This window comes from Cajanus cajan, chromosome 11 (assembly GCF_000230855.2).
Source record: "Cajanus cajan strain Asha chromosome 11, NIPB_CcT2T_4, whole genome shotgun sequence".
Lineage (NCBI taxonomy): Eukaryota > Viridiplantae > Streptophyta > Magnoliopsida > Fabales > Fabaceae > Cajanus > Cajanus cajan.
Window position 1 is genome coordinate 10,294,220 of NC_138527.1, and position 24,655 is coordinate 10,318,874.

Consider the following 24,655-nt stretch of genomic DNA (forward strand, 5'->3'; position numbering starts at 1 on the left):
AGTTGACCAAGAAAACCCAGTTCAAAATCATCGGAAGAACATTATTTGCATCCTTTATCAACGGCAAACCAATGCAATAAATAATTCTATCCCCACATACCAAATACTCCATCCAGAGGACGATACAGAGGGAACAGTCTTATAACCTACTACACAACAGCATCAAGGCAGTAAATAATATACTACAACTTCAAACATACTTAATTATTCTGAAGTAGATTACAATGTACAAAGAAAAGGAGAAAAGGGCAAACACGTGCTGCCAGAAGAGAAGGGCTGAGGCTTCACTTACTGCATAACCCCTTAAGCTGGCAATTGCTCCCAGTAAAATGGCACTCGGTGTAGTGTACTGTAACAAAAGCACAAATCTAAACATAGCATCATTCGCAACTAGGAAATTTAGCTTATCTGACAATGCCACAATCCCAATTCCCAGGAGAGGAAGCACCAGGAGTCTTGCCACAGTAATACCAATAGTAGTCCTAAGGCCAAGTTTAGACTCATTTGGTCCTTCAGCAAGCATACCCCCCAATATAAGCATCACAGAAGGCACCATTGCCCCAGCCAAAATCTCCAAACTGTCTGTAATGAAAGATAATGGAGCATCATATCCAAAGAACAAAGCTTTCAGCTGAGGCACCATGCCAATGATGATAGCCAATAGAGAGGCAATTGTTGGGGGTTGAAGTATGTGCTGAAGGGGAGTTTGTTCAGCAACAATTCTTATCCTCCTTACAACTCTAGGTTCAGCCAAACATCTAATGGACTTTGGACTATTCCCACCACCACCACTTTCTGCATTGACTTCAAGCTCAGGAATAGTGGATGAGGAAATACCTGAGATGCTCTTAAAGATCCTGGCAATAAAGGGTGTCTTAGAATGTTCGGTCTCTTTATCCTCAATGCCAGGCCACTCAGCTTCTACAAGGAGTGGTCTACTGATATCATTAAGTGCCTGCTCTTCCTCAATTTCAGCCCCTTCCTCGACAATCTCGTAATACTCCATAGGAGGTTCCATCATGTGATAAACAAGAGTGTATACAAGGATAACAGAAACCCATTGAGACAAAGAAACATAAGCCACCCCTCTAGTGTTGCAATGCTTCCCAAATGGATTATCCTTACTATGGCAAACAGATCCAACCACAGCAAGGAGGAGATTTCCGGTGTTGCCGAATCCCGTCATTATAATAGTAAATCTGGTTAACTCTGGAGGTGGGTGACATATGATGACCACCAAGAGCCCCAGTAAACAACCAAGAGCTGTACTCACCAGCACGTTAACAGGGATAAACCACCAATCCCTAAAGTTTTCAAGAGTAATGCTTTCACCTAACTCAGTAAATATAAGGCATGGCAAGAAGAGAGCAAAGACTAGTTTACTAAGAAGCTTAAATGTAGCCTTGGGAATGAATTGCATTGTTGGGTTTGCAAGAAGCAATCCTATGACTGTTAGGCATAGCAACTTCAACAGTGGTACTATAGCACTTGTCAGATCCGCACCAGCAGACATCGTGGTATTTTCACTAACCATGTTTTTGCTCAAGGAACAAAATCAGTTCCCTCCTGCAACACAATTCAATAAGCCATACCCCATTAACACCTTTCAAATCATTATCAAGACTAAACTTAGATTCAGTGCACTTCAAGCTTATCACACAAGAGACCAAACAAAGTCAAAGATAAAAATCTAGAAATTGGCACAACAGAAACTATAATCAATGATAAGCGAAGAAAAAGGGAACTTACAAAAAGTTTTGGAGAGACAATCTTCACAGTTGTGTTGAATATTCAAAATCCCCAAATCGTGAACACAAAAGGATCTAACTATCAATTTCAATCAGATGCTTCGGATGTGGTTCGTACCCATCATTCAACCCTTACACTAATTTCAACTCTTCTTTCCAGATTGTGGTATTAACAAAGAATTTCATTATAACTACAGTACTAGTATTTTAATATTTACATGCGATCTCCGTGTTCAATATTTATTATATATAATTAAAATTTAAAATAAATTGTGGATATAAATAAACACAATATTTGGTAATATAAATTAAACTTAAAATATGAATAAATAGATGTTTTTAGTTATACGAATTATATTTTAAATTTATAATAAATAATTTATATTATAATATAAAATTATTTTTATTTATTAATTTTATTTTAAAATATTAAAATTTAATTTATAAATAATTATAATAAATAAAAAATAAATTGATATAAAATTCAAAGAATTTCTAAAAACTCTCATTTAAAAAAATTTCATAAAAATATGTATGCAAAATAGACGTTTTTATTTTATATGTAAGGGTTGATTTTAATAATATTTTTAAAATTGAATCTATCATTGAACCAAGTACTAATTTAAGATTTAATTATTTAATTATGATTGAATTTGATCGATATTAATAAAATAATAACAATTATTATTATTTAATATAAAAATAATATTTAGTAGATATAATATCATTATTTTATAACACAAAAAAAATATATTATTTATAAATTCTTAATATTTAATATAATAATATTTAAGTTCTAAGTTATATATAATACAATATTTAAATTTTAATAAAATATAATAATATTCATTAATTATAAAATGTTCATATTTAGAATAAAAGGTATCAAATTAATATAATATAAATTATAAAAATAAAAAATTATAAAGTATAAATTAACAAAAATAATTAAATTATATTTATAAGACAAGTATTAAAAAATAAGTTATTCTAAGCATATTTATAAGACAAGTATTAAAAAATACATTTGTATCTATATTTTTTTTATGCTAACTGCACACAATAGTTAAATTTTTTTTTTTTTTTATAACAAGTGCGAAAATAAAAATACATTAAATACTTTATTGCACTTTTTTTTTGAAATATTTAGGTGAGTCTTTTGCATTGTTATAACACTTTGGATAAATGAAAATAAAAACTTTTTTGTTTACAACAGGTACTATCAATTTTGGGTAAAAGTATTTACACGATATAGTCTCCGATCCAAAATCTATAAAGTAAGTGTTATTCAAAAGGTTTTTTTTTATTTTTATAATAGGTGACTTAAACATAAGATGGTTTTGCGACTATTCATGACCATGTATTGTACAAAGTAAGTGCTATAGAAATTTGAAGAAATATAAATAGATGTGCCAAGTTCTTTTTGCTTTCAACTCTTGTACTTATACCGGATATAGATAAGACTAAAAGATTATTGGATCTAATGGGCCTGGCTGTAGGCCTAAATCCATTAAGGTTAGTATAAATAAGTAATCAGCTACTGATAAAGGTACGTTTTCATAATTACCAATTTGATTAGCATTCCTAACTCCGAGACCGAAGACTGACTTAAATATTGGAGTGCCTTTTGCAGGTACTCCTCTCTTTCTCTAGGATACATCACGGAAGACGAAGACCCAGCAGGAGTAGCAAAATTACCGGAGTATCCCCATGCAGATACATTTTGGCGTCCACCGCGGGGCCCGATTTTGAAGGCCCGCATTGTCTGTTTGTTTTGCAGGAAGAAGATTTTGTGGAAGATGGTTAACACTAGGAAGAACAACCACTCGGTCCAGCAGGAACAGGACCTGGGGCCGATTGCCATGGAAGATCAAACCGATCTCTCAGATGCTGTGAATATGCTACAGGAAGAAATAGCAGCCGCCAAACAAGCTCGAGAAAAAGACGCGCAGGAGCTAGAAGCACTTAGAAAAGAAAATGCTGAATTGAGAAGCTTGAACAGAACTTGGAACCCTACGACTGAGCATCCCAACAATGAGGCATCCTCGTATCATGCACCAACAACTACACGAACACATGTCCCTCCTATGCAGCTGTCAGCCATTCCCGGGCAACCTTCCCCTCGGGTAACAATAACACCTGGCTCATACAAACACCCTTTCACTCAAAGCATTATGGAGACAACCATATCTGATAGTTGGAGAAATCTTCCTCTAGAGAAGTACGATGGGTCCTCGAACCCCGATGACCATTTGAACGCATACCTCACACAAGTTACCTTGTTGACAATAGAAAATGCTGCTTTATGTCGCCTTTTTCCCACTTCACTAAAAGGGCGAGCACTGAGTTGGTTCATTAAGCTTTCACCTGGCTCCATAAATTCATTTGAAGAATTGGCATCCTTATTTACGATGCAATTCGCCACAAGCAGACCTTACCAACTGACAGCACTAGCCTTGGCTAATATCAGACAAGAAAAGAAAGAATCTTTAAGGTCGTTTATGGATCGTTTCAACAAAATTGCAATGGAGATAAAAAACCTGAACCCAGCCGTTGCAATGGATAGGTTGAATACAACATTGAAACCCGGGCCTTTTGTAAACAGTTTATGCAAAAAAAAACCCCGTTGGATATGAATGACTTGAGGAGAAGAGCTGAAAAATATATGCAAATGGAGGAATTAACTGAGTCAAGAAACCAAGCTAAAGCCGAGGCCATGCCTTACAGAAGAGAAACCGAAAAGGAAAATTACCAAAAGAACAAAAGAGAAGACACCGGAAGGAGTTATCAGGTGAAAAGACCTCGCTATGCCGAGTACACCCCGTTGAATACAACCAGAACAAGGATATTAGAACAAGCCCTAGCATCAGAAATTTTGAGCATTCCCAAAAGAGCCCACACCCCTCCAAGAGCCGACCTATCGAAATCATGTTCATATCATCAAAACCATGGTCATTCAACAGAGGAATGTGCTGCTTTGAAGGATAAAGTGGAGGAATTGATAAAACAGGGACAACTAAAAAAGTACATCGAAAATCAAAGTACTAATCGAAGGTACGATAATGAGAAGAATAATTACGTACAAAGAGGAAGAGAGACACTAAGAGAAGAACGCAAAATTAGCAGAGAAAGGATTCGGTCAAGAGAAAGAAAGAGGGAACCAAACGCTAGAAATCAAGAAAAGAGAGTCATCAACAGCATTTCAGGAGGATTCGCAGGAGGAGGAGAAACCTCTTCTGCTCGGAAAAGATACTTGAGAGCAGTGAAAACGGTAAATTTTGTAGAAAAAAGGAAAAAGAAGATGCCCACTATAACTTTTACAGATGAAGATTTCAAAGGAGTAGACCCTGAACAAGATGATCCCATGGTCATCAGTGTGGAAATCAACAATTGCATCGTTAAAAAGACCTTGGTAGATCAAGGAAGTTCCGCTGATATACTATATTGGAAAACATTTAAACAAATGGGAATTCCAGAAGAAGAACTGAAACACTATGACGAATCACTGGTAGGGTTCTCGGGAGAAAGAGTAACAACAAAAGGGTGCATTGAACTTTATACTTGCTTCGGTTACAATCAAGAGGTTTCAAAAACTATAAGGATAAGATATATTGTGGTAAATGCGAATACTTCTTACAATATACTGTTAGGAAGACCATCAATCAACGCATTAGGAGTCATCGTCTCAACGCCACATCTAGCCATGAAGTTTCCAGGAGAATCACAAAAGATAATTACGGTTCATGCTGATCAGAAAGTTGCGAGAGAGTGTTACATGGAAAGTTTGAAAATACGACCAATAATAGAGAGAGAAGACAAAAATGTACATATGGTATCACCAGAAGCTGGGAAAATGTTAGACACTACTGAATTGGACCCACGGTTAGGGAACGAAGATCTCAGGATGGAACCGAATGAAGAAACTTTGCCATTCCGGTTAGGGGATAAAGAAGGGCAAAACACATACATCGGGTCGAAACTCGAGAAGGAAGATAAAGAAAGAATACAGGAAGTAGTGACAAAGAATAAAGAATTATTTGCATGGACAGCCGAAGATATGCCTGGCATTGATCCCGAATTCCATTGTCATTGATTAGCAATATGCAAAGAGGCAAAACCAGTAGCTCAACGTAGAAGGAAAATGGGAGAGGAAAGAAGAAGAGCAGTAAAAACAGAAGTACAGAAATTGATAAATGCACGGTTCATACGAGAAATACAATACACAACTTGGTTAGCAAATATAGTAATGGTGAAGAAGGCCAATGGAAAATGGAGAATGTGTGTAGATTACACCGAGTTAAATAAAGCATGTCCTAAAGATGCTTATCCTCTCCCAAATATCGACCGACTTGTCGACGGCGCCGCAGGCCATCAAATTTTCAATTTTTTAGACGCGTATTCAGGGTATAACCAAATTAGAATGTACCCAGGAGATGAGTCTAAAATCGCGTTCATAACCGAATCAGCAAACTGTTGTTACAAGGTAATGCCCTTTGGATTAAAGAATGCAGGCGCAACTTATCAAAGGATGATGGATAAAATATTCCACAAACAGATCGGCCGAAACGTTGAGGTCTATGTAGATGACATGGTGGTAGAGCTGTCAAAATGGGCTAAACCCGGTGAGCCAACCCGGCCCACCACGGGTTCGAGCCGGGTTGGGCCAAAAAAAATTTGAAAATTTCAGTACGGGCCAATTTTGAACCCGGCTCACTAACAACCCGGCTCACCCGGGTTGAACCCGTGGTGAGCCGGGCTAACCCACCAACCCGTAAAAAAAAAAAACGTATACTCTTATTGGGCCAGATTTAATTAAAAAAATATTAAATATATCCTCATTGTTTTGTTAAGCCTAAAGGATGAGATATGAATTGGACTTCAAAAACAGAAAGATGCAGCAACTAGCATTCATACCTACTTGGGCCAACACTTCTTGGAAGGGCTATTTAAAGAGGGCCCAACCCATTATTTACGGACAGGGGAATCAAAAGGCCCAAAACATAGGCAATCCAAAGGTCATGATCAGATAAGCCTTCTCCTTCATATAAGCCTAGTATAATGAAATGAAGATTTAAGATTGTAGAATTGGATGAGACTACTGTAAAGGAATAATCTTAATTAAGAGTTTTAGATTTTTTAAAACAGGTTTGAGTTTTTTGGGCTTTAGTTGTATATTAAAAAAAATTACATTTTTTTTTAAAATTAGGTGAGCCAACCCGTTTAACCCACCAACCCGTGGTGGGCCGGGCCGGGTTCAATTTTTTTGAGCTCACTGATAAATGAGCCGGGTTGGGTTGGCCCACCAAATGCTCAACCCGTGGTGGGCCGGGCCGGGCCGGGCCGGGTTACCCGTTTTGACAGCTCTACATGGTGGTGAAATCAAACAGTGTAGAGGAACATATCCAAGACTTAAAAGAAGTATTCAATGAAATTAGAAAATACAAGATGAGGCTCAACCTTGAGAAATGCGCTTTTGGTGTGCAAGGAGGGAAATTCTTGGGGTTTATGTTGTCATTCAGAGGTATACAAGTAAACCCGGACAGGTGCCAAGCGATACTAGATATGAGAAACCCAAAAAATATAAAGGAGGTACAACAATTGATCGGGAGACTCACCTCATTGTCTCGGTTTATTCCCAGGCTGTTGGAAAGAACCAAACCAATATTAAAATTGCTAAAAAAAATCAAAGAATTATAGTGGACCGAAGAGTGTCAAGAAACATTTCAAGCCCTAAAGGAAACCTTAGCATCCCCTTCAATATTAACAAAACCAGATACAAGCAAGGATCTCATCGTGTACTTATCGGTCTCGGACGAGGCTGTAAGCACAACTCTAGTTCAGGAAGAAGAAAGTAAACAACAACCAATATACTTTGTAAGCCGAACGTTACATGACGCAGAAACCCGTTATCAATTGACTGAAAAGACGGCGTTAAGCTTGGTTTATGCAGGAAGGAGATTACGTCAATATTTTCAGAGTCACAATATTGTTGTTAGAACAGATTGCCCCATTGCGAAAATTTTAAAAAAGCCTGAGTTAGTAGGAAGAATGATGGCATGGGCAATAGAACTATCAGAATTCACTATTCGCTACGAACAGCGAGGTCCAATTAAGGCACATGTATTAGCTGATTTTGTAAATGAATTGAATCCAAAAGAAACGATTGAAGAAGTGTGGTGGAGCCTTCATACAGATGGATCTTCGAATAGTCAAGGAAGTGGGGTTGGTATCATATTAGAAGGACCAAACAAATGTTCAATCGAACAATCTCTTCGGTTCAATTTCAAAACATCTAATAACCAAGCGGAATACGAAGCTTTGATAGTTGGTCTTCGGTTAGCCAAGGAAATGAATGCGCATAAAATAAAATGTCACACCGACTCAAAAGTAGTGGTAGAACAAATTAAGGGAACCTTCCAGATAAAAGAACCACATCTGTTAAACTACTTTCATCTTTTTCAGAGAATGAAAGATGACTTTGAAGAGGTACAGGTCCAACACATACCCCGCAATGATAACGAGAGGGCAGACAAGTTAGCCAGATTAGCTAGTAGCCGAAAACCCGGGCATTTGAACACTTTGCTCCAGCAAGAATTACAAACTCCAAGTATAGAAACAAGAGAATGTTGCCAAGCAGAGACCACAGGAAAAGAATGGATGGAAGATATTTTGAACTACATGAACAAAGGGGAACTACCACAAGACTCATTGTAAGCTAAAAAATTAAAAACAAATGTGGCTCGTTATGTGCTCATTGCAGGAGAATTATACAGACGAGGGTTTTCGCTACCTTTGCTCAAATGTTTGACGGCCGAACAATCAGATTACGTGTTAAGAGAAGTGCATGAAGGCATATGTGGTTTTCACTCAGGAGCAACTACGATGGCGGCAAAGATTCTAAGGGTAGGGTATTTTTGGCCAACACTGAAGAAAGATTGTGAAGACTTTGTCAAAAAATGCAAGCCATGTCAACAACACGGTAACATCATTAGAAAACCTGCCGAAGAGCTACACAGTATCAACTCTCCGTGGCCATTTGCTACTTGGGGAATGGACATCCTCGGTCCGTTCCCGATGGCAAAAGGACAACTTAAATTCCTCATAGTAGCCGTTGATTTATTTACAAAATGGATAGAGGCAGAACCACTGGCAACCATATCAGCAGCAAACATTCAGAAGTTCACATGGAAAAATATCATAACCCGATTTGGAATACCTTACGCGATAATCACCGATAATGGGCTTCAATTTACCGACAAAAGATTCAACGAGTTCCTGGACAACTTACATATCAAACATAAATCTACCTCGGTGGAACACCCTCAGTCAAACGGGCAAGCAGAATCAGCTAACAAAGTCATATTATCAGAATTGAAAAAGAGGCTAGGATCGGCAAAAGGAGCATGGGTGGAGCAGCTACCTGAAATCTTATGGGCATACAAATATACTCCTCGAGAATCACAAAGGCAATTTAGTATGGAGAAGCACAGGCGAAGCAAGGAGGAATCCAAGGGAAGGAAAGCTTTCGGCCAATTGGGATGGACCATATAGAATCAATCAAGACCTACAAAATGGAGCATACAAACCAGAAGAACTAAACGGAAAGTTGATTCCAAGAACATGGAATACAACACACTTGAAAATGTACTACAGTTGAAAAACCTTGTATCTTGGTGTACTCTTTTCCTTGCTTAGCTTTTTATCCCTAAAAGAACGTGAAAGGGTTTTTGCTAAGGAAGGTTTTTAACGAGGCACCCCAATGAATAAAAAGACAAGGAACTTTTTCAACAACAAAAGAGAAGGCAAATCTAAACCTTGACCGAGAACACACTCGGTCGAGTACAAATCAAGATCTCGGCCGAGGACACACTCGGTCGAGCATAAAAAACGAATCAAGACCTCGGCCGAGGACACACTCGGTCGAGTACGTAAAACGAATCAAGACCTCGGCCAAGGACAAACTCGGACGAGCGTGAAAAATGAATCTAAACCTTGGCCGAGGATACACTTGGTCAAGCGTGAAAAACGAATCTAAACCTCAGCCGAGGACACACTCGGTCGAGTACGTAAAACAAAGACCTCGGCCGAAGATACATTATGTCAAGTGTGAAAAAGAACTCAAAACCTCAGCGAATGACACACTCTTCAAAAGTGAAAAATGAATCAAAACCTCCTCGGACGAGAGCGTAAAACAACTCAATCCTCCTACCTAACACGCATGATACCTCGACCGAGATGCATTCGGCCAGGAAAACTCCGAAAAACTGTTTTATATACATTTTTCAAAGCAGTTAAAAGGAATCTAAAATTACTTGATTTACGCTCTCGGTCAAAAAAATTAAAAGGAATTTAAAATTAAGAAAACCGTTTTATTCCTCGGCAAATTAAGGAAAACGTATATAATAGTCAAAGGAATCTAAGGTTAAAACCGTCTTATACCCTCGGTGAGAGTCTTACGTATCAAAAGGCCTTTGGCCAATTAAGGAGACCGTTTTGGCCTTAGGCCAAATATTTAAAAGATAAAAACTTCACGTATTAAAGATTCTGCAGTGAAAAAGCTTTTGAAAGCCAAGGTTATATATATATTAGCCCTTGGTCAAATAATTGAAACGTAAAGCAAGCTGTACGTATAAAAGACTCCTCGGCCTACTAAACATTCTAGTTTTTAGACCTTTCGGCCTAGTTGTTGTTAAAAGTCCTCGGCCTATTTAATTCCTCGGCCTACTAAACTTTTCAATTTTTAAAGACCTTTCGGCCTATTTGTTTTCAAAACTCCTTGGCCTACTAAACTTTTTAGTTTTTAGACCCTTCGGCCTATTTGTTGTTAAAACTCCTCGGCCTATTTATTTAAAAAAAAAAAAAACATTGGCTTTTAATCAAAACTTCCAAAGACATTTCGGTCAATAACCATTGAATAAAAGCTCTTGAACGAGTAAAAGAACCTTCGGCCAGGAGGACTTACAAACGAATTTTTTACGTAAATAATATTTTTTTAAAATTTTTTTACCAAAATAATACCTGTACAACTTTATTTACACAACTAGAACCGTTTACTAATCACACTCAGAATTCGGTTCCCCGGGAACCGAATTCTGAGCTTCAAATTTTTTTTTTTTATGCTCAGAATTCAGTTCCCGGGAAACTGAATTCTGAGTTGTTTTTAATTTTTTTTTTTTTTTTTTTTGCGTTTTCTACTAGTTTGCGCAAGTCTGGGAAGTGGAACGGGCCGTTTCGGAAGTAGAACGGCCCATTCTGGAAGCAGAACGGCCCGTTCTGCTTAAACACATAGAGTGTTTTTTTAAATTGGAACGGCCCGTTCTAATGTTAAAAAAAACACTCCATGTATTTAAGCAGAACGGGCCGTTCTGCTTCCAGAACGGCCCGTTCCACTTCCCACACTCGCAGAAAATCAGCCATAAACAAAAAAAAAAATTAAAAATAACTCAGAATTCGGTTCCCCGGGAACCGAATTCTGAGTGTGAACAGTAAATGGTTCTAGTTGTGTAAATAAAGTTGCACAGGTGTTATTTTGGTAAAATTTTTTAAAAAAAATATTATTTACGTTAAAAATTCTACAAAAACCGTTATACACATTATTAATCCTCGGCCAAAAAAGTTGAAAGTTAGTTTTATATATAATAATCCCTTCGGCCAAGAAAACTTACTTTTGAATGTGATAAAGACCCTTAGGCCAGGAAAACTAGTGAAACTGTTATATATTAAAAGGCCCACGGCCAATTGAGAAAACCATTTTGATCCTCGGTCAAATGCTTAAAACCTAAAGTTTCGCACATAAAAACATTCTCGGCCAGAAAAGCTTTGAAAGGCATTTTTTTTATATATATACACATTCGTTCTCAGTCAAACGAAGCTTTACATATTAAGTGGTCCTCAATCAAAAATTGCCAACGTTTTTATATAACCCCTCGGCAGTTTCAATTCTTATAACTCCTCGGCCAAAAAACTCCTTAGTCAAATTTTATTTTATCGAATAATAAAGGAAATTCCACCTGAATCCCACTTGAAAGCACACTTAGTTATACGCACAATATTAAAAACTTATCAGAGGAGTATTGTTCATAGAATAATTATGTTGCCTTAATATCGAGAATTGTTTTCAATAATACTTGATCATGGTCATGACTTCGGCTCGAAGCTAAGAGAAAACGGAAAATATCAAGACCTAACATTCATAACATGGATGGGTAGAGTACAAACTATAAGAAGCATAACAACTATCACGAAACAGAGTAAAAGACTAAACACGAGGATTTGCATTAGCTGGAGCAGAACTGTCTTCGGCACCTTGAGACAAAAGAGGAGGGGTGTTAGCATCTTCGGTGGTAGCTTCATCAGGAATATCGTTCAAATCCATGAAGTTTCCCTTGTAAAAATCCTTTCCAAGGTCAAATTGAAAGTCCGAAGGAACATCAAGGAAACGAATAGCCTGCCGAACGGCATGATTAAAACCCTCTTCATGTTCATTGTAAATCCTCTCCTCGGCAACGCTTTTGTAGGACGCATAATCTGAAATAGTTTTGTCTCTTTGAGCAGTCACCTCTTCAAGTTGTCCCTCCAACTCCCCCACCACTTTGGCCTTCGATGCTTCGGACTCACCTAACTTCTCTTGAAAATCGCTTACCAAACCATGCAGTTTCGTGCGCTCGGCTTTAAGCTTATCAAGTTCGGCAGAAAGTTCTTCATTTTTGCCAAGAGCCGAAGTAAGGGCAACTTCTGAATTCTTCAAACTGGTACGAAGTTTATCGGTCTCAGTGATCGGTTCCATGAAGAGAGTTTGAACTATTGCCATAGAACGGCCCATCAACTCGCACAAGAGAGACCACTTTGTCAACGAGTTCTCTTGAGATAAAAAGTTACGGCCTTCCGAGGAAATAAACCCTTGACCGAAGACTTCACGTGTGTTGAGTGTCGGATTTAAGAAACTACTTGAAGTCAATGCAGGAGGCAAGGTACATGGACCAATGAAGGAAGGGGTTAAATGCTTTTGTTTCTTAGCTCTCATTCCAGCCTCGGCCTCGGTTTCCATGCGTTCGGTGGTCCTACGCTTAGGACCCTTGCCCTTGTCTTTTGAAGGATTCTTTTTCTCAACCCGAGGAGGGACTACATCTACCAAAGGCTCAACAGAATGAACTCCAAGTGAAGGAGTAGCAGTAGCAGCGGCGGCCTCGGCTTTGGCACGTTCCTTTCGGACTTGGAGGAAGGAAGGGACGTTAGCACCCGAAGAAGCCATAATACCTATAAAAAAGATAAGTTAAAATCAAATTCATGATCACGAAACATGAGAAAAAGAAAAATATATACCTTCAAGGTCTCGAATGGGATTGGGAGACTTAAGCAAATCTATAAGTCGTCGGCATGGGAGGTCACGAGGAAGACTTTCCAAAAAAGAGAATTCAGAAAGTTCCTCGGGTGTAAGGAAGGAGGGAGGAAGAACATCATATCGGAGTGGAGTCCGAGTCCAATAAAAAGGAAACAAAGGAGTATTATGATTATCAAAAAAGTAAGATTGACCACTCGGATGTACACACACCTTGAAAAATCCCACTTTGAACTTTTTATAAGAAGAGGTGAAAGGTTTCAAGAGTCTCCGAGAAAGAACTCGAGATAAAGATACCCACTTGACTTGTTCGGCCGGACGACAATTGATGGAGCTAGGTGAAGAAAATTGATGTTCTCCAATAGTTCCATGCTTGGACCGTGATGCTTCTTGAGGTTGACACTTTGAGACCTCTGAAAACTCCTTTGAAGAATCTTCAATGGAGGAGAAGTCTTAGAGGAGGTTCGGCCACTTCCTAAAGCTTGTGAAGGAAGCTTGAGGAACCAAGGCAAAGTTGAGAAACTTTGCTAGAAAACCTAGGAGAGAAAGTTCTCATTCGGTTTTGGAGAGGGACTCTTGAGAGAGAAATCAGAATTTTATTTCTCAAATGTTCAAAAGTGAGTACATAGGAGGTATTTACAAATATATAGAGAAAAGGTAGCTTCTAGGAGAAGCTAACCTTAACCATGGTTCACTAGGAACCATGGTAAGGTTTACTTAACTCCCTACGGTTTAGCAAGCTTACAAGGGAAGCTAACCTTGACCATGGTTCACTTAAGAACCATGGTAAGGTAAGCTTACCTTACTTGAGTTTAGAAGCTTGCAAGGCAAGCTTCAAAACTCAAGAAGAACAACTAGAAAATTCGGCCAAAGAGACTTAAGAGAGCAAGGCGGCCTTGAACACATTTTGCTCCTTGAATTAATTTGAAAATCCTTGATTTGGTTTAGTTAGGTTCATCATATGATGATGAGACCTAGCTAAATCAAATCTATGAAAAATTAGGAGCAAAATGAGTCCAATATGCAAAATTTAGCCTAGGCCCAACTCAGGCCCAATTTCTAGTCATACCTCAAGCATTGCTAAATGTCACCCCCTTTTCCCTACTGAAGAATATAAAATGAATGTATCATCTAGGGAGGTTAAATGGAGTTAAACTCTCCAAGTAACCTACCTTAAAAACAATATACAATCACTAGGAAAAAGCAAATAAAGTGCCTCACAATACAAAGGCAAAAATAACCTATACAAAAACTATGCATGAACTGTACAATATAAACAAGTAGAACTAAGGCCTTCTCTTCATGATAGAGCATTCCAAGTGAAGATTACCTTGGGCCTAACAAGCCCATTAGTCTTCTCAAGATCTAGCTCTTCCTGTATCCTCCTAGCCATAGCTCTGGTCAATGGGCCCTTGGCCCATGGTCTATCAACAATAATAATGAAAAAGAAACAAACTAGATGTTGCCTTCACATGGGTAAACTTGCACAAACTCCAAAAGGCTTGCATAAATGCCCAACTATTTGGATGTGTCGCAACCCGAAAATTTCCGATCTTGCGACCTATAGTTTAGACATCCTTTTAAAAGTCTCATTAATTAAGGAATGCCCGGATACCAGACTAATCCTTAATTAATGATTTTGAAAATAGGTTCATGGAGTCGCCACCAATATTTTACTCAAAACATTGGAAAAAGAAAAGGTTTTTAAAGATCCAATAATGGCCTTGATAACCAGAATTGGGTTCGGGGGTCGGTTACGTGTAGAGAAGGTATTAAGCACCCCTACAACGCTCTCAATCGGTACCCTATGATGAAGTTAATATGATAACAATTAATAAATTAAATATTGAATCCCCTTTATTAATATTTATTTACATATTTAAAATATAAATTAAACGATTAACCCTAAAATATCTACATTATGAAGTTTGTTATAACAAAAAAAGAGATAAAGATGAAAAATAAAAGAGAGAGAAAAATATTGACTGAAATACCTCTTGAACGAGCTTTATTGAATCTTCAAATATGGAGAAGGTGCTTTGTGGCAACCTTTCACACTACAATATGCCTCACGGATCTCAAGAAATACAATAGGAGGGAGAGAGAAGATAGAGGTGCGACACAAATCTCAAGAAATACAATAGAAGGGAGAGAGATAGAGAATTTTCGTGCTCAAAGGAGTCTTATTCGAAATTTCTCTGGCCGCCCTTGTGAATTGTGCCCAAGGCCTCTATTTATAGTAATCAGAAGGGGACCAGAACGGCCCATTCCGGATTCGGAACGGCCCGTTCTGGGCTAGTCCTTTGTGGGCAAAATAAGAATCTGGAACGGCCCGTTCCAAAAGTGGAACGACCCGTTCTAGGTTCGAATTTTACTTAAAGAAAGTTGTTCTGGAACGACCTGTTCCAACCAAGGGGAACGGCCCGTTCCAGTTTTAGAACGGCCCGTTCTGGGCAAGGTTGTTATAGGTAAAATAAGAACCTGGAACGACCCGTTCCGAAAGTGGAACGGCCCGTTCTGGGTTCAAATTTTGCTTATAACAACCTGTTTTGGAACGGCCCGTTCCGTTTTGGGAACAGCCCGTTCCGGTCTCAGAACAGCCCGTTCTGGGCTATCAAAACTAGCTTTTTTTTTAGGCTTTAGGTCTTCTGATGTCATGTTTCCATGCTTCGGGAGTTCCTTTCCTTCACAACGAAGGTCCATTTCCTTGTTTGTGTGCCCCCCGGACGAAATTGGGTGTCTACAGCTACCCCTCTTTACTTGTCCTTTGGAGTAGCTATGTGTTGCTTTTCCAAAGGCAAGTAAAGACGTAGACATTTCGTCCGGGTCTCCTTCTCATCTCTTTCGTGTTGGTGCTTCTACGTTCCTTCTCTTGGATAGGTTTATTTGCTCGTGTCCTCGCCCTTTAGAGCAATTGAGTGTTGGTTGCATACTCTATTGGGTAGCAAGACTGACGAACTGTACACCTAATCTTTGATCTTTATGTAGATGCTCATTGTTTCTCTTGTGATAGTTCGTTCCTTTATTTGTAACTTGTTGAAGAGGGAGTACTTTCGTAGCTCAGCTTCCCTCACGGCTTTGTCGTATACCGGATTAGGAGATGACTACAGTCTCTCCAGACCTTTCCCTCACGGCTTTGTCGTATACCGGATTGGGAGGTGAGTACAGTCTCTCCAGACCTTTCCCTCACGGCTTTGTCGTATACCGGATTGGGATGCGAGTACAGTCTCTCCAGACCTTTCTCTCACGGCTTTGTCGTATACCGGATTGGGATGCGAGTACAGTCTCTCCAGACCTTTCCCTCACGGCTTTGTCGTATACCGGATTGGGATGCGAGTACAGTCTCTCCAGACCTTTCCCTCACGGCTTTGTCGTATACCGAATTGGGATGCGAGTACAGTCTCTCCAGACCTTTCCCTCACGGCTTTGTCGTATACCGAATTGGGATGCGAGTACAGTCTCTCCAGACCTTTCCCTCACGACTTTGTCGTATACCGGATTGGGATGCGAGTACAGTCTCTCCAGACCTTTCCCTCACGGCTTTGTCGTATACCAGATTGGGATGCGAGTACAGTCTCTCCAGACCTTTCCCTCACGGCTTTGTCGTATACCGGATTGGGATGCGAGTATAGTCTCTCCAGACCTTTGTTGTATTTTGAGGAAACTGTCGGTGCCCTCATTGGTTTGCTTGAATTTTGGTAGATATTGCCCCAAGGATGTTGGGCAGGAGGTGTGTCGTGATGCCTCTAATTTGGGCTGCTTTTGACTTTTGTTCAGATGTTGTCAATTGGAATTTGTGTTTCCCTTTCTTGGCTTTTCTTGTTGGTGTTGTGGGATGAAAGACTGCCCCTAAGTGGATGGGCAGGAGATGTTTGATGTGCCCCTGTGTTGGTGGGCAGAGAAGTGGATGGCTAGCAGGGATTCTAGTGTTGCCCCTGCCACATGAGTATTGTGATGCCCCTCCAGGCGCTTGTTGCGGAGTCCTTTTGATTCATGGATGATTAATTGTTGATTGTTGATGGATGGTTGTGGATGCCCCCTGGTGAGTATGGATGCATGGATGCATATGAAAATGCAATACAAGAATGGATTGGATTTGTTTATTATATTTATTATTTATTTATTTATTTATAAAATGAAGTTATACCCTTTTGTGCACGCTTGTGCCCTATGCCTCTATGATATATTAGCCCTTAGATTAGGTGTACCTAGACTCTGTTCTAGGACACCTCCATCTTTTCCTTGTGAGTATTCACTGTGCATATTCTGTGTATCTTTCAAATTTATCTTAATGTCATGTAGGTCAAGAGGAATGGGATATATACATATTTTTTGTAAAAGTTTTGTTAGAAAGGATTTTTTCAAAAATGGTTTATAGAAGAATGGCTGGCCGAGGTAGGCTAGTGGTTTAGGCTGATGAACAAGTACATTCAAAGTGAGGAAATCATTTTCTACGTTAGCTTATTATTTCCTTCAAAGTTAAGCGATGACTTGGGATGCATATTGATTAAGTGATCTTCTAGAGCCGCCTTTCGGTTTTCAGCTCGGGATGTTGCTTTGTCCTAACTTTTGCCTAGGTTACTTGAGATGTGTTCCCTAGCGGACATTTTTTCTTTGATCCTCACTTTTGCCTAGGCTACCCTTTTTGTTTGTGGGTCTCCTAGCGGACCTTGTCCTAATTTTTGCCCAGCCCCCTTAGTGGGTTTCCTGCCAGTCTTTTGTCTTTGCAGCATTTGTGATCATCTTTCATTCCTTCATGAAAGGGGGATGCCCCTTGCATTGATTTCATTCGGACTTTTATCCACAAGTCATGCCCAATTTGATTGATCTTTATGTGTTTTTTTATTGTGTTTTAAGCCATTATTTCTAATGACGTCCTTATTTCAAATGTACTTGTTCATTTAAGGTTTGTTGACGAGGCTTAGAGTAGATAAAAGGGAGAAGAGAAATGAAGTAGAAAAGTGTATGGCATTAAAATAGAATTTTCAATTTACACGTGATTCGTACACAAAGAAGTAGAGGGAGGTTGCCCCTCAGAGAGGCCTAGGTTGTCTGACTGTAGGGCTAGTCCTACACTTGCTCGGATGTGGCAATTCAGAAGTTCTCGTGCAGAGGGAGGTCCTTTGGCTTCTTGTCTCGTGAAGGTGTTGTCAACCCATATCTTGAGCCTTTCCTAAGAAGTAGGAATGAGTAGAAGCGATGATAGAGCTTTCCATGGAGTCTTGCTTCTCAAGAGGAACATTCAAGCTGTCTCTCAATTTTTAGCTGGAACAAACATTGCTTCTTAATTTTTATTTTTTTATTATTATTTTTTTTTACTTTTTTTTTGTTGCCTAGAACGCCCTTTGCGGGTTTTCATTCTAGCAACTTCTTAACAAGCAATGTTTCTCTCTTGTTGAAATTACTTTTCGAGAAAGCTCTATTCACTTTGCCTTAGTCCTCCTCAGATTCTCTTTAATAGCTTGCAACTCATTAAGAATGTGGATCCATTCATTTATAGTCGTTTCTCCTATTCTGCTTGTATTTCACAGTTGTACGACACGGCTTTATCTTCTTTAGGCAGGAGTTGGCGTCTTGAAAACTCTTTATGCATATGGCTTATATCCCAATACTTTCGACTAATGCACATAGGTTAATTTCCCTTTATATTCTCATTTATTCTTTTACAAGGAGGGATTTGTGCTGAATGAATGTAATGCAGAATGTAGAGAAAGTTGAGAAAAATAAATATCAGTCTCATTGATTTATTTATTTGTGAATGCTCAAATAAATTTCGACAGTATTAAGTGAGAATCTTTATTAGATTATAAGAAGACTTACTTCAACAAACATATCAAAGCAACGGCCCAACTATAGTATTTTTTTTTAAATTGATTTGGGCTTTTCTTTATAGCGCAGATACTGTCGTATATTAGAGCTTTCACTTTTCTTAACTTTCTATACGTACTGCAACCTAATCCTCCTTAGCTAATAAAATAAAATGAATGAAATTAATGAGCTAATCTAGAATGCATGTTTTTTTTTATCTTTATCATGTTGCATGATGGAGATGAGATTTCTTTTATTCAATTTTTTTTTTAAAAAAAAGAAACTACCTATATGATGTTAATGGAATGCTGACCTAAGAATGTACAAAGGGGTATAAAATTTTTATTTTTATTATTTTTTATTTTTTATTATCTGTTTGCTTATTTTAAAATTCCAATCCATCTTATTAGAACAAAATAATACAAGCAAATGCACACACATATGCTCAATCAACGTACACCCACGAACGATCATGATCAAATCCTTGGTCTGTGGTCCCTGTCAAGAAAAGTGCGTTGTATAGGGCGGTTCTAATCTCACTGGTTTTTAAGGCCCCCAAGGTGCCCCCATTATAGGGACCCAGTATCTCTGTCGCCGTCACCTGGCAAACTCTAAGGTTTGTCGCAGTATTTCGGGCTAGAGTAACCGGTTATCACCTTGAGTGTGATTTCCGACAAGGCTTGCAGGCTCCAAGGCCAAACTTGGGCCGGTCTTACGTCAACCACTCCCTATTTTTAATACCCTCATGCCCCCGGGTGTAGGAGGAACTGTTGTGTGCAAAGGTTTGTGTACAATTTTATTTCAAACAGGTGCGAAATTTAAATAAGTAAACAGATATCAGAGCCAAACAAAGAAAACAAATAAGGTAAAGGGGAAAAATATTTAAATTATTATTCTTATTTTATTAACTTCATCATTTACTTGGGCCTGACCCTCTTAAAACGTCCCTAGTGGAGTCGCCATCTGTTGCAACCCGAAAATTTCCGATCGTGCGACCTATAGTTTAGACATACTTTTAAAAGTCTCATTAATTAAGGAATGTCCGGATACCAGACTAATCCTTAATTAATGATTTTGAAAATAGGTTCATAGAGTCGCCACCAATATTTTACTCAAAACATTGGAAAAAGAAAAGGTTTTTAAAGATCCAATAATGGCCTTGATAACCAAAATTGGGTTCGGGGGTTGGTTACGTGTAGAGAAGGTATTAAGCACTCCTATAACGCCCTCAATCGGTACCCTATGATGAAGTTAATATGATAAAAATTAATAAATTAAATATTGAATGCTCTTTATTAATATTTATTTACATATTTAAAATATAAATTAAACGATTAACCCTAAAATATCTACATTATGAAGTTTGTTATAACAAAAAAAGAGATAAAGATGAAAAATAAAAGAGAGAGAAAAAGATTGACTGAAATACCTCTTGAACGAGCTTTATTGAATCTTCAAATATGGAGAAGGTGCTTTGTGGCGAACTTTCACACTACAATATGCCTCACAGATCTCAAGAAATACAATAGGAGGGAGAGAGAAGATAGAGATGCGACACAAATCTCAAGAAATACAATAGAAGGGAGAGAGATAGAGAATTTTCGTGCTCAAAGGAGTCTTATTCGAAATTTCTCTGGCCGCCCTTATGAACTGTGCCCAAGGCCTCTATTTATAGTAATCAGAAGGGGACCAGAACGGCCCGTTCCGGATTCGGAATGGCCCGTTCTGGGCTAGTCCGTTGTGGGTAAAATAAGAATCTGGAACGGCCCGTTCCAAAAGTGGAACGGCCCGTTCTGGGTTCGAATTTTACTTAAAGAAAGTTGTTCTGGAACGACCTGTTCCAACCAAGGCGAACGGCTCGTTCCAGTTTTAGAACGGCCTGTTCTGGGCAAGGTTGTTATAGGTAAAATAAGAACCTGGAACGGCCCGTTCTGAAAGTGGAACGGCCCGTTCCGAAAGTGGAACGGCTCGTTCCGAAAGTGGAACGGCCCGTTCTGGGTTCAAATTTTGCTTATAACAACCTGTTTTGGAACGGCCCGTTCCGTTTTGGGAACAGCCCGTTCCGGTCTCGAAACAGCCCGTTCTGGGCTATCAAAACTAGCTTTTTTTAGGCTTTAGGTCTTCTGATGTCATGTTTCCATGCTTCGGGAGTTCCTTTCCTTCACAACGGAGGTCCATTTCCTTGTTTGTGTGCCCCCCGAACGAAATTGAGTGTCTACAGGATGCAATTGAGTAGGTGCTACATTTAGGATTCGGAGAATATTGGTGAAGAAAGGATGGAAAGGAAGAACAATGCCGAGGTCACGAAAAGGACAATCATACATGTAAAAGAATTGCTTCGGTTTGCTATACGATTGACTGGCAAATATATAGTCCAGAGTAGAAGAGGCATCAGTTTTACAAGTCCTAGCATAAATAGGGTAAGGTTCATCCGTGGAAGGGAAAGAAGATATTTCTACGAGGCTTATAAAGTTCTCTAAAAGTCTAGGGTCACAAAACCTAGAATTGTATGTAGCTACTTCAGGATGAACCCATTCAAAACCCGGTACCACTTTAGACTTACTATCATAAAGAACATCTATATCTCCACCCTCCTCCTCGGTAGAGAGGATACCTTCAACATGAGTTAAACCTTCGGAGGAAGATGAAGAGCCCATACACGAGTGGTAAGGAGATTCATTATTCTCAAATGAAGACGAATTAGAAAAAGGAGAAGAAAAACTGGAAGTAGAAAAAGAGCTCATTACCTAGAAAAGCAAAGAAGACTTCGGGTAAGACAAAACATAGGAAACCAAGAGCAACTGGGAGGAGAGTCTTCGGCCTCGGATGATAAAATTTTTTAACCACGGAGCAAATGTCATGGTAAGAATAAGCGAGCATTTATAGCCGCAGGGTAAAAAGAAAAAGAACCTTTCCGTAAATAATAATAAAAAATGAATAAATAAATAAAAATAAAAAAAAGTGCCTCGGTTAAGAAGACTAGTTTTCTACGAAATTGTCACACTTTCAAAGCTGAAGAGACATTTCGTCCCTGGCACAAGCGTTACTAACACGCAACGATTAATCCGTTGAGATTTCTCGATTGTTTTCGTACATTTTCTTACAAATAGATGGAAGGAATGCATCACGTGTTCCTCGGTTACGTGCGGGGTGAAAAACCATCAGAAATGATGGTGAAAGCATTTATGAGTACTATCAACCACCTTTTTTGGAGTAAAGCAAAGGGAATAAGACAAAAATGGGGTACGTAACAAATATTGATGAACCTTTTACATCCATCTTACTAACATCACACATCCAGGTGCTTAGTAAAATGGGTCCTTGCCTAATATATATATATATATATATATATATATATATATATATACTCATTCGTATTTTAAGCTTTCTTTGATTATTAATAATAATAAATAGTTTTAATAATCTTGAAAGCCTGGGGCATGTATACTGGATATAGATAAGACTAAAAGATTATTGGATCTAATGGGCCTGGCTGTGGGCCTAAATCCATTAAGGTTAGTATAAATAAGTAATCAGCTACTGATAAAGGTATGTTTTCATAATTACCAATTTGATTAGCATTCCTAACTCCGACACCGAAGACTGACTTAAACATTGGAGTGCCTTTTGCAGGTACCCCTCTCTTTCTCTAGGATACATCACGGAAGACGAAGACCCAACAGGAGTAGCAAAATTACTGGAGTATCCCCATGCAGGTACAATACTAATTATTCAATCAAATTCAACAATAAAAATCTAATTTCAAAATGAAAATTGCTCAAAGTAGATAAAAATCTTATACTGATAAGAGGGAAGCCTTAGGAGTTTGAGGAAAGGGAACCTGTATTTCTTAAGGTCATACTCACTACTGGAGTGGAAAAGGAGATAAAGTCAAAGAAATTGACACTAAAGTTTATTAGACCTTATCAGATCCTTTGTTGTGTAAGTTCAATGGTATTTTAGTTAACTTTGTCACCATTATTGTCCAACCTGCATGACATATTTCATGTCTCTCAATTGAAGAAGTATATTCATGACCCAAGTCATGTTATAGAGCCTGATGTTGTGCAAGTCAAAGAGAATTTGACCTATGAGAAGCAACTATTTGTAGTTTTGGATCATAATGTGAAGGAGCTGAGGGGTAAGTTCATAAGACTGGCCAAGGTCCTAAATTATAGGAGGCCAAGGTCCTAAATTATAGGAGCAAAGATTAGTATTCATGAGGCTACATGGGAGTTGGAAGATAGGATCAAAGATTAGTATCCATTTCTCTTCCTAAGTAAGTCAATTTTCGAAGAAGAAAATTCTTGTTGTTGGGAAGAATTGTAACAATGTATGTTTTAGGTGTTTTATTTAATTATATGATTATTTGTTGAATTGTTGTTATTACTATTGTTTTAGTGCTCTAGGGATCAAGGGACCCTTGAGAGTTAAGTTGGCTGAGGTAGTTTAAGTTATTGTTAAGTTGGTTTAACTTAAGGAAGGGTATATAAGATTTTTCTTAGGATGCAAATCGCATAAGTTCATATTTTAAAAAAAAAGTACAAAGTTAGGGAAAGGGTCTTGGAGCCAGAAGAATTCCTCTTTCCCCCTTTAAGAAAATGTAGAGAGATGTTAGAGAGAGGGACTTAAGAAAAAGCTAGAAGAAGTTAGAAAGCCACTTAAGAAATATAGAGTGGTGGCTGAGGCAACTAAGAGTGTGCTTGTGTTGTGAGATCATCACTCATAATTTCTTTCACTTTAATTCTTGTTTGCATCCTACCATGAGCATATGAAATATAAAAAGTATCTAACTAATTAACCATAAATTATTTTTACATACTCAAATTATGGTTTTTTACTTATAATTTCTTTCACTCAAATTCTCTAATGTTTGTTCACTGTTTTAAACATGCAGGGCTAAAATTGCTCATAAAATTTATCTCCTTTTTATTTGTTTTTAAATTAAGAGACATGAACTCCCCCAATCCCTTGCGCATGCTTCTAGGAATAGGCAAAATATCAATGTTTTATGTTTTATTTTCTAAATGTTCTATTGCGTTCCTTGTATGATGTTGAGCGTAAATATGTGTTTAATTTCAAAAATAGACAAGTTTTGATATGAATTAGAGTACTCTGTGAGTTCTTGTGGGAAATCCTATGAAGTAAAATTAAGGATATGATTTTTGGATGAATTTTGAGGCATTATATGTAAAATTGAAGATGGATTTATGTTTTGGATAATAGTTAAAGTGTTTTGAACAATTAATATTATATTAACTGGTTGGTTGTAGAAAATGCGTGAAATCCTGAAATTGAAATCTATGGTCTTTATGCTTCGTATATTATGAATTACTAATTGAATGGGTATGATGTTGGATAACTTCTTGGTATGATTTATGTCCTATTTTGATGTATATGACTACGAGAAGTTTCTTGTATGAGACTATGTGAATATGAAGTGAGAATGTGAAAGGTGAACATATGATCTATGATATGATATTATGAAATAATGCGACATGAGATATGATGAGACGTGATAAGTGAAATGTTGAGTCAATGAAATAGTGAATGTGTGGCATGCATCATGTGTATATATTGTTAGTCAAGTAGCCTCGTATAACTTAACAAGGGGGTGAATTAAGTTTTTCAAATTTTCCTTTTATAAAACTTTTCCGAATTACTTTCTTACAAATTTAATTCCTTAGATAAATTTACATGTAAAGAATGAATGAAGATGCAAACTACTCAATCACAATAAATAAAAAGTAATTAAAAGTGT

The 24,655-nt window shown here is 38.1% G+C and overlaps 4 protein-coding genes across 4 annotated transcripts; 2 read left to right on the forward strand and 2 right to left on the reverse strand.

The window, feature by feature from the left end:
* Positions 1-27: 27 nt before the first annotated feature.
* On the reverse strand, positions 28-1,939 carry LOC109792582 (Auxin efflux carrier family protein). The gene is made up of 2 exons (XM_020352002.3): positions 1,750-1,939; positions 28-1,566 (listed from the first exon to the last, which is right to left on the reverse strand). The coding sequence occupies exon 2, from the start codon at positions 1,532-1,534 to the stop codon at positions 191-193; it is 1,344 nt and encodes a 447-aa protein (XP_020207591.1). The 5' UTR covers positions 1,535-1,566; positions 1,750-1,939; the 3' UTR covers positions 28-190.
* Positions 1,940-4,380: 2,441 nt separating this feature from the next.
* On the forward strand, positions 4,381-5,841 carry LOC109792583 (uncharacterized). Its single transcript, XM_020352003.2, has one exon. It carries the CDS (start codon positions 4,381-4,383, stop codon positions 5,839-5,841), a length of 1,461 nt encoding a protein of 486 aa, XP_020207592.2.
* Positions 5,842-5,889: 48 nt separating this feature from the next.
* LOC145953360 (uncharacterized) lies at positions 5,890-8,462 on the forward strand. Its single transcript, XM_083067301.1, has 2 exons — positions 5,890-6,231; positions 7,446-8,462. The coding sequence occupies exons 1-2, from the start codon at positions 5,890-5,892 to the stop codon at positions 8,460-8,462; spliced, it is 1,359 nt and encodes a 452-aa protein (XP_082923427.1).
* Positions 8,463-10,150: 1,688 nt separating this feature from the next.
* LOC145953202 (uncharacterized) lies at positions 10,151-22,215 on the reverse strand. The gene is made up of 2 exons (XM_083067017.1): positions 21,642-22,215; positions 10,151-13,004 (listed from the first exon to the last, which is right to left on the reverse strand). The coding sequence occupies exons 1-2, from the start codon at positions 21,772-21,774 to the stop codon at positions 12,007-12,009; spliced, it is 1,131 nt and encodes a 376-aa protein (XP_082923143.1). The 5' UTR covers positions 21,775-22,215; the 3' UTR covers positions 10,151-12,006.
* Between the last annotated feature and the right edge of the window lie 2,440 nt (positions 22,216-24,655).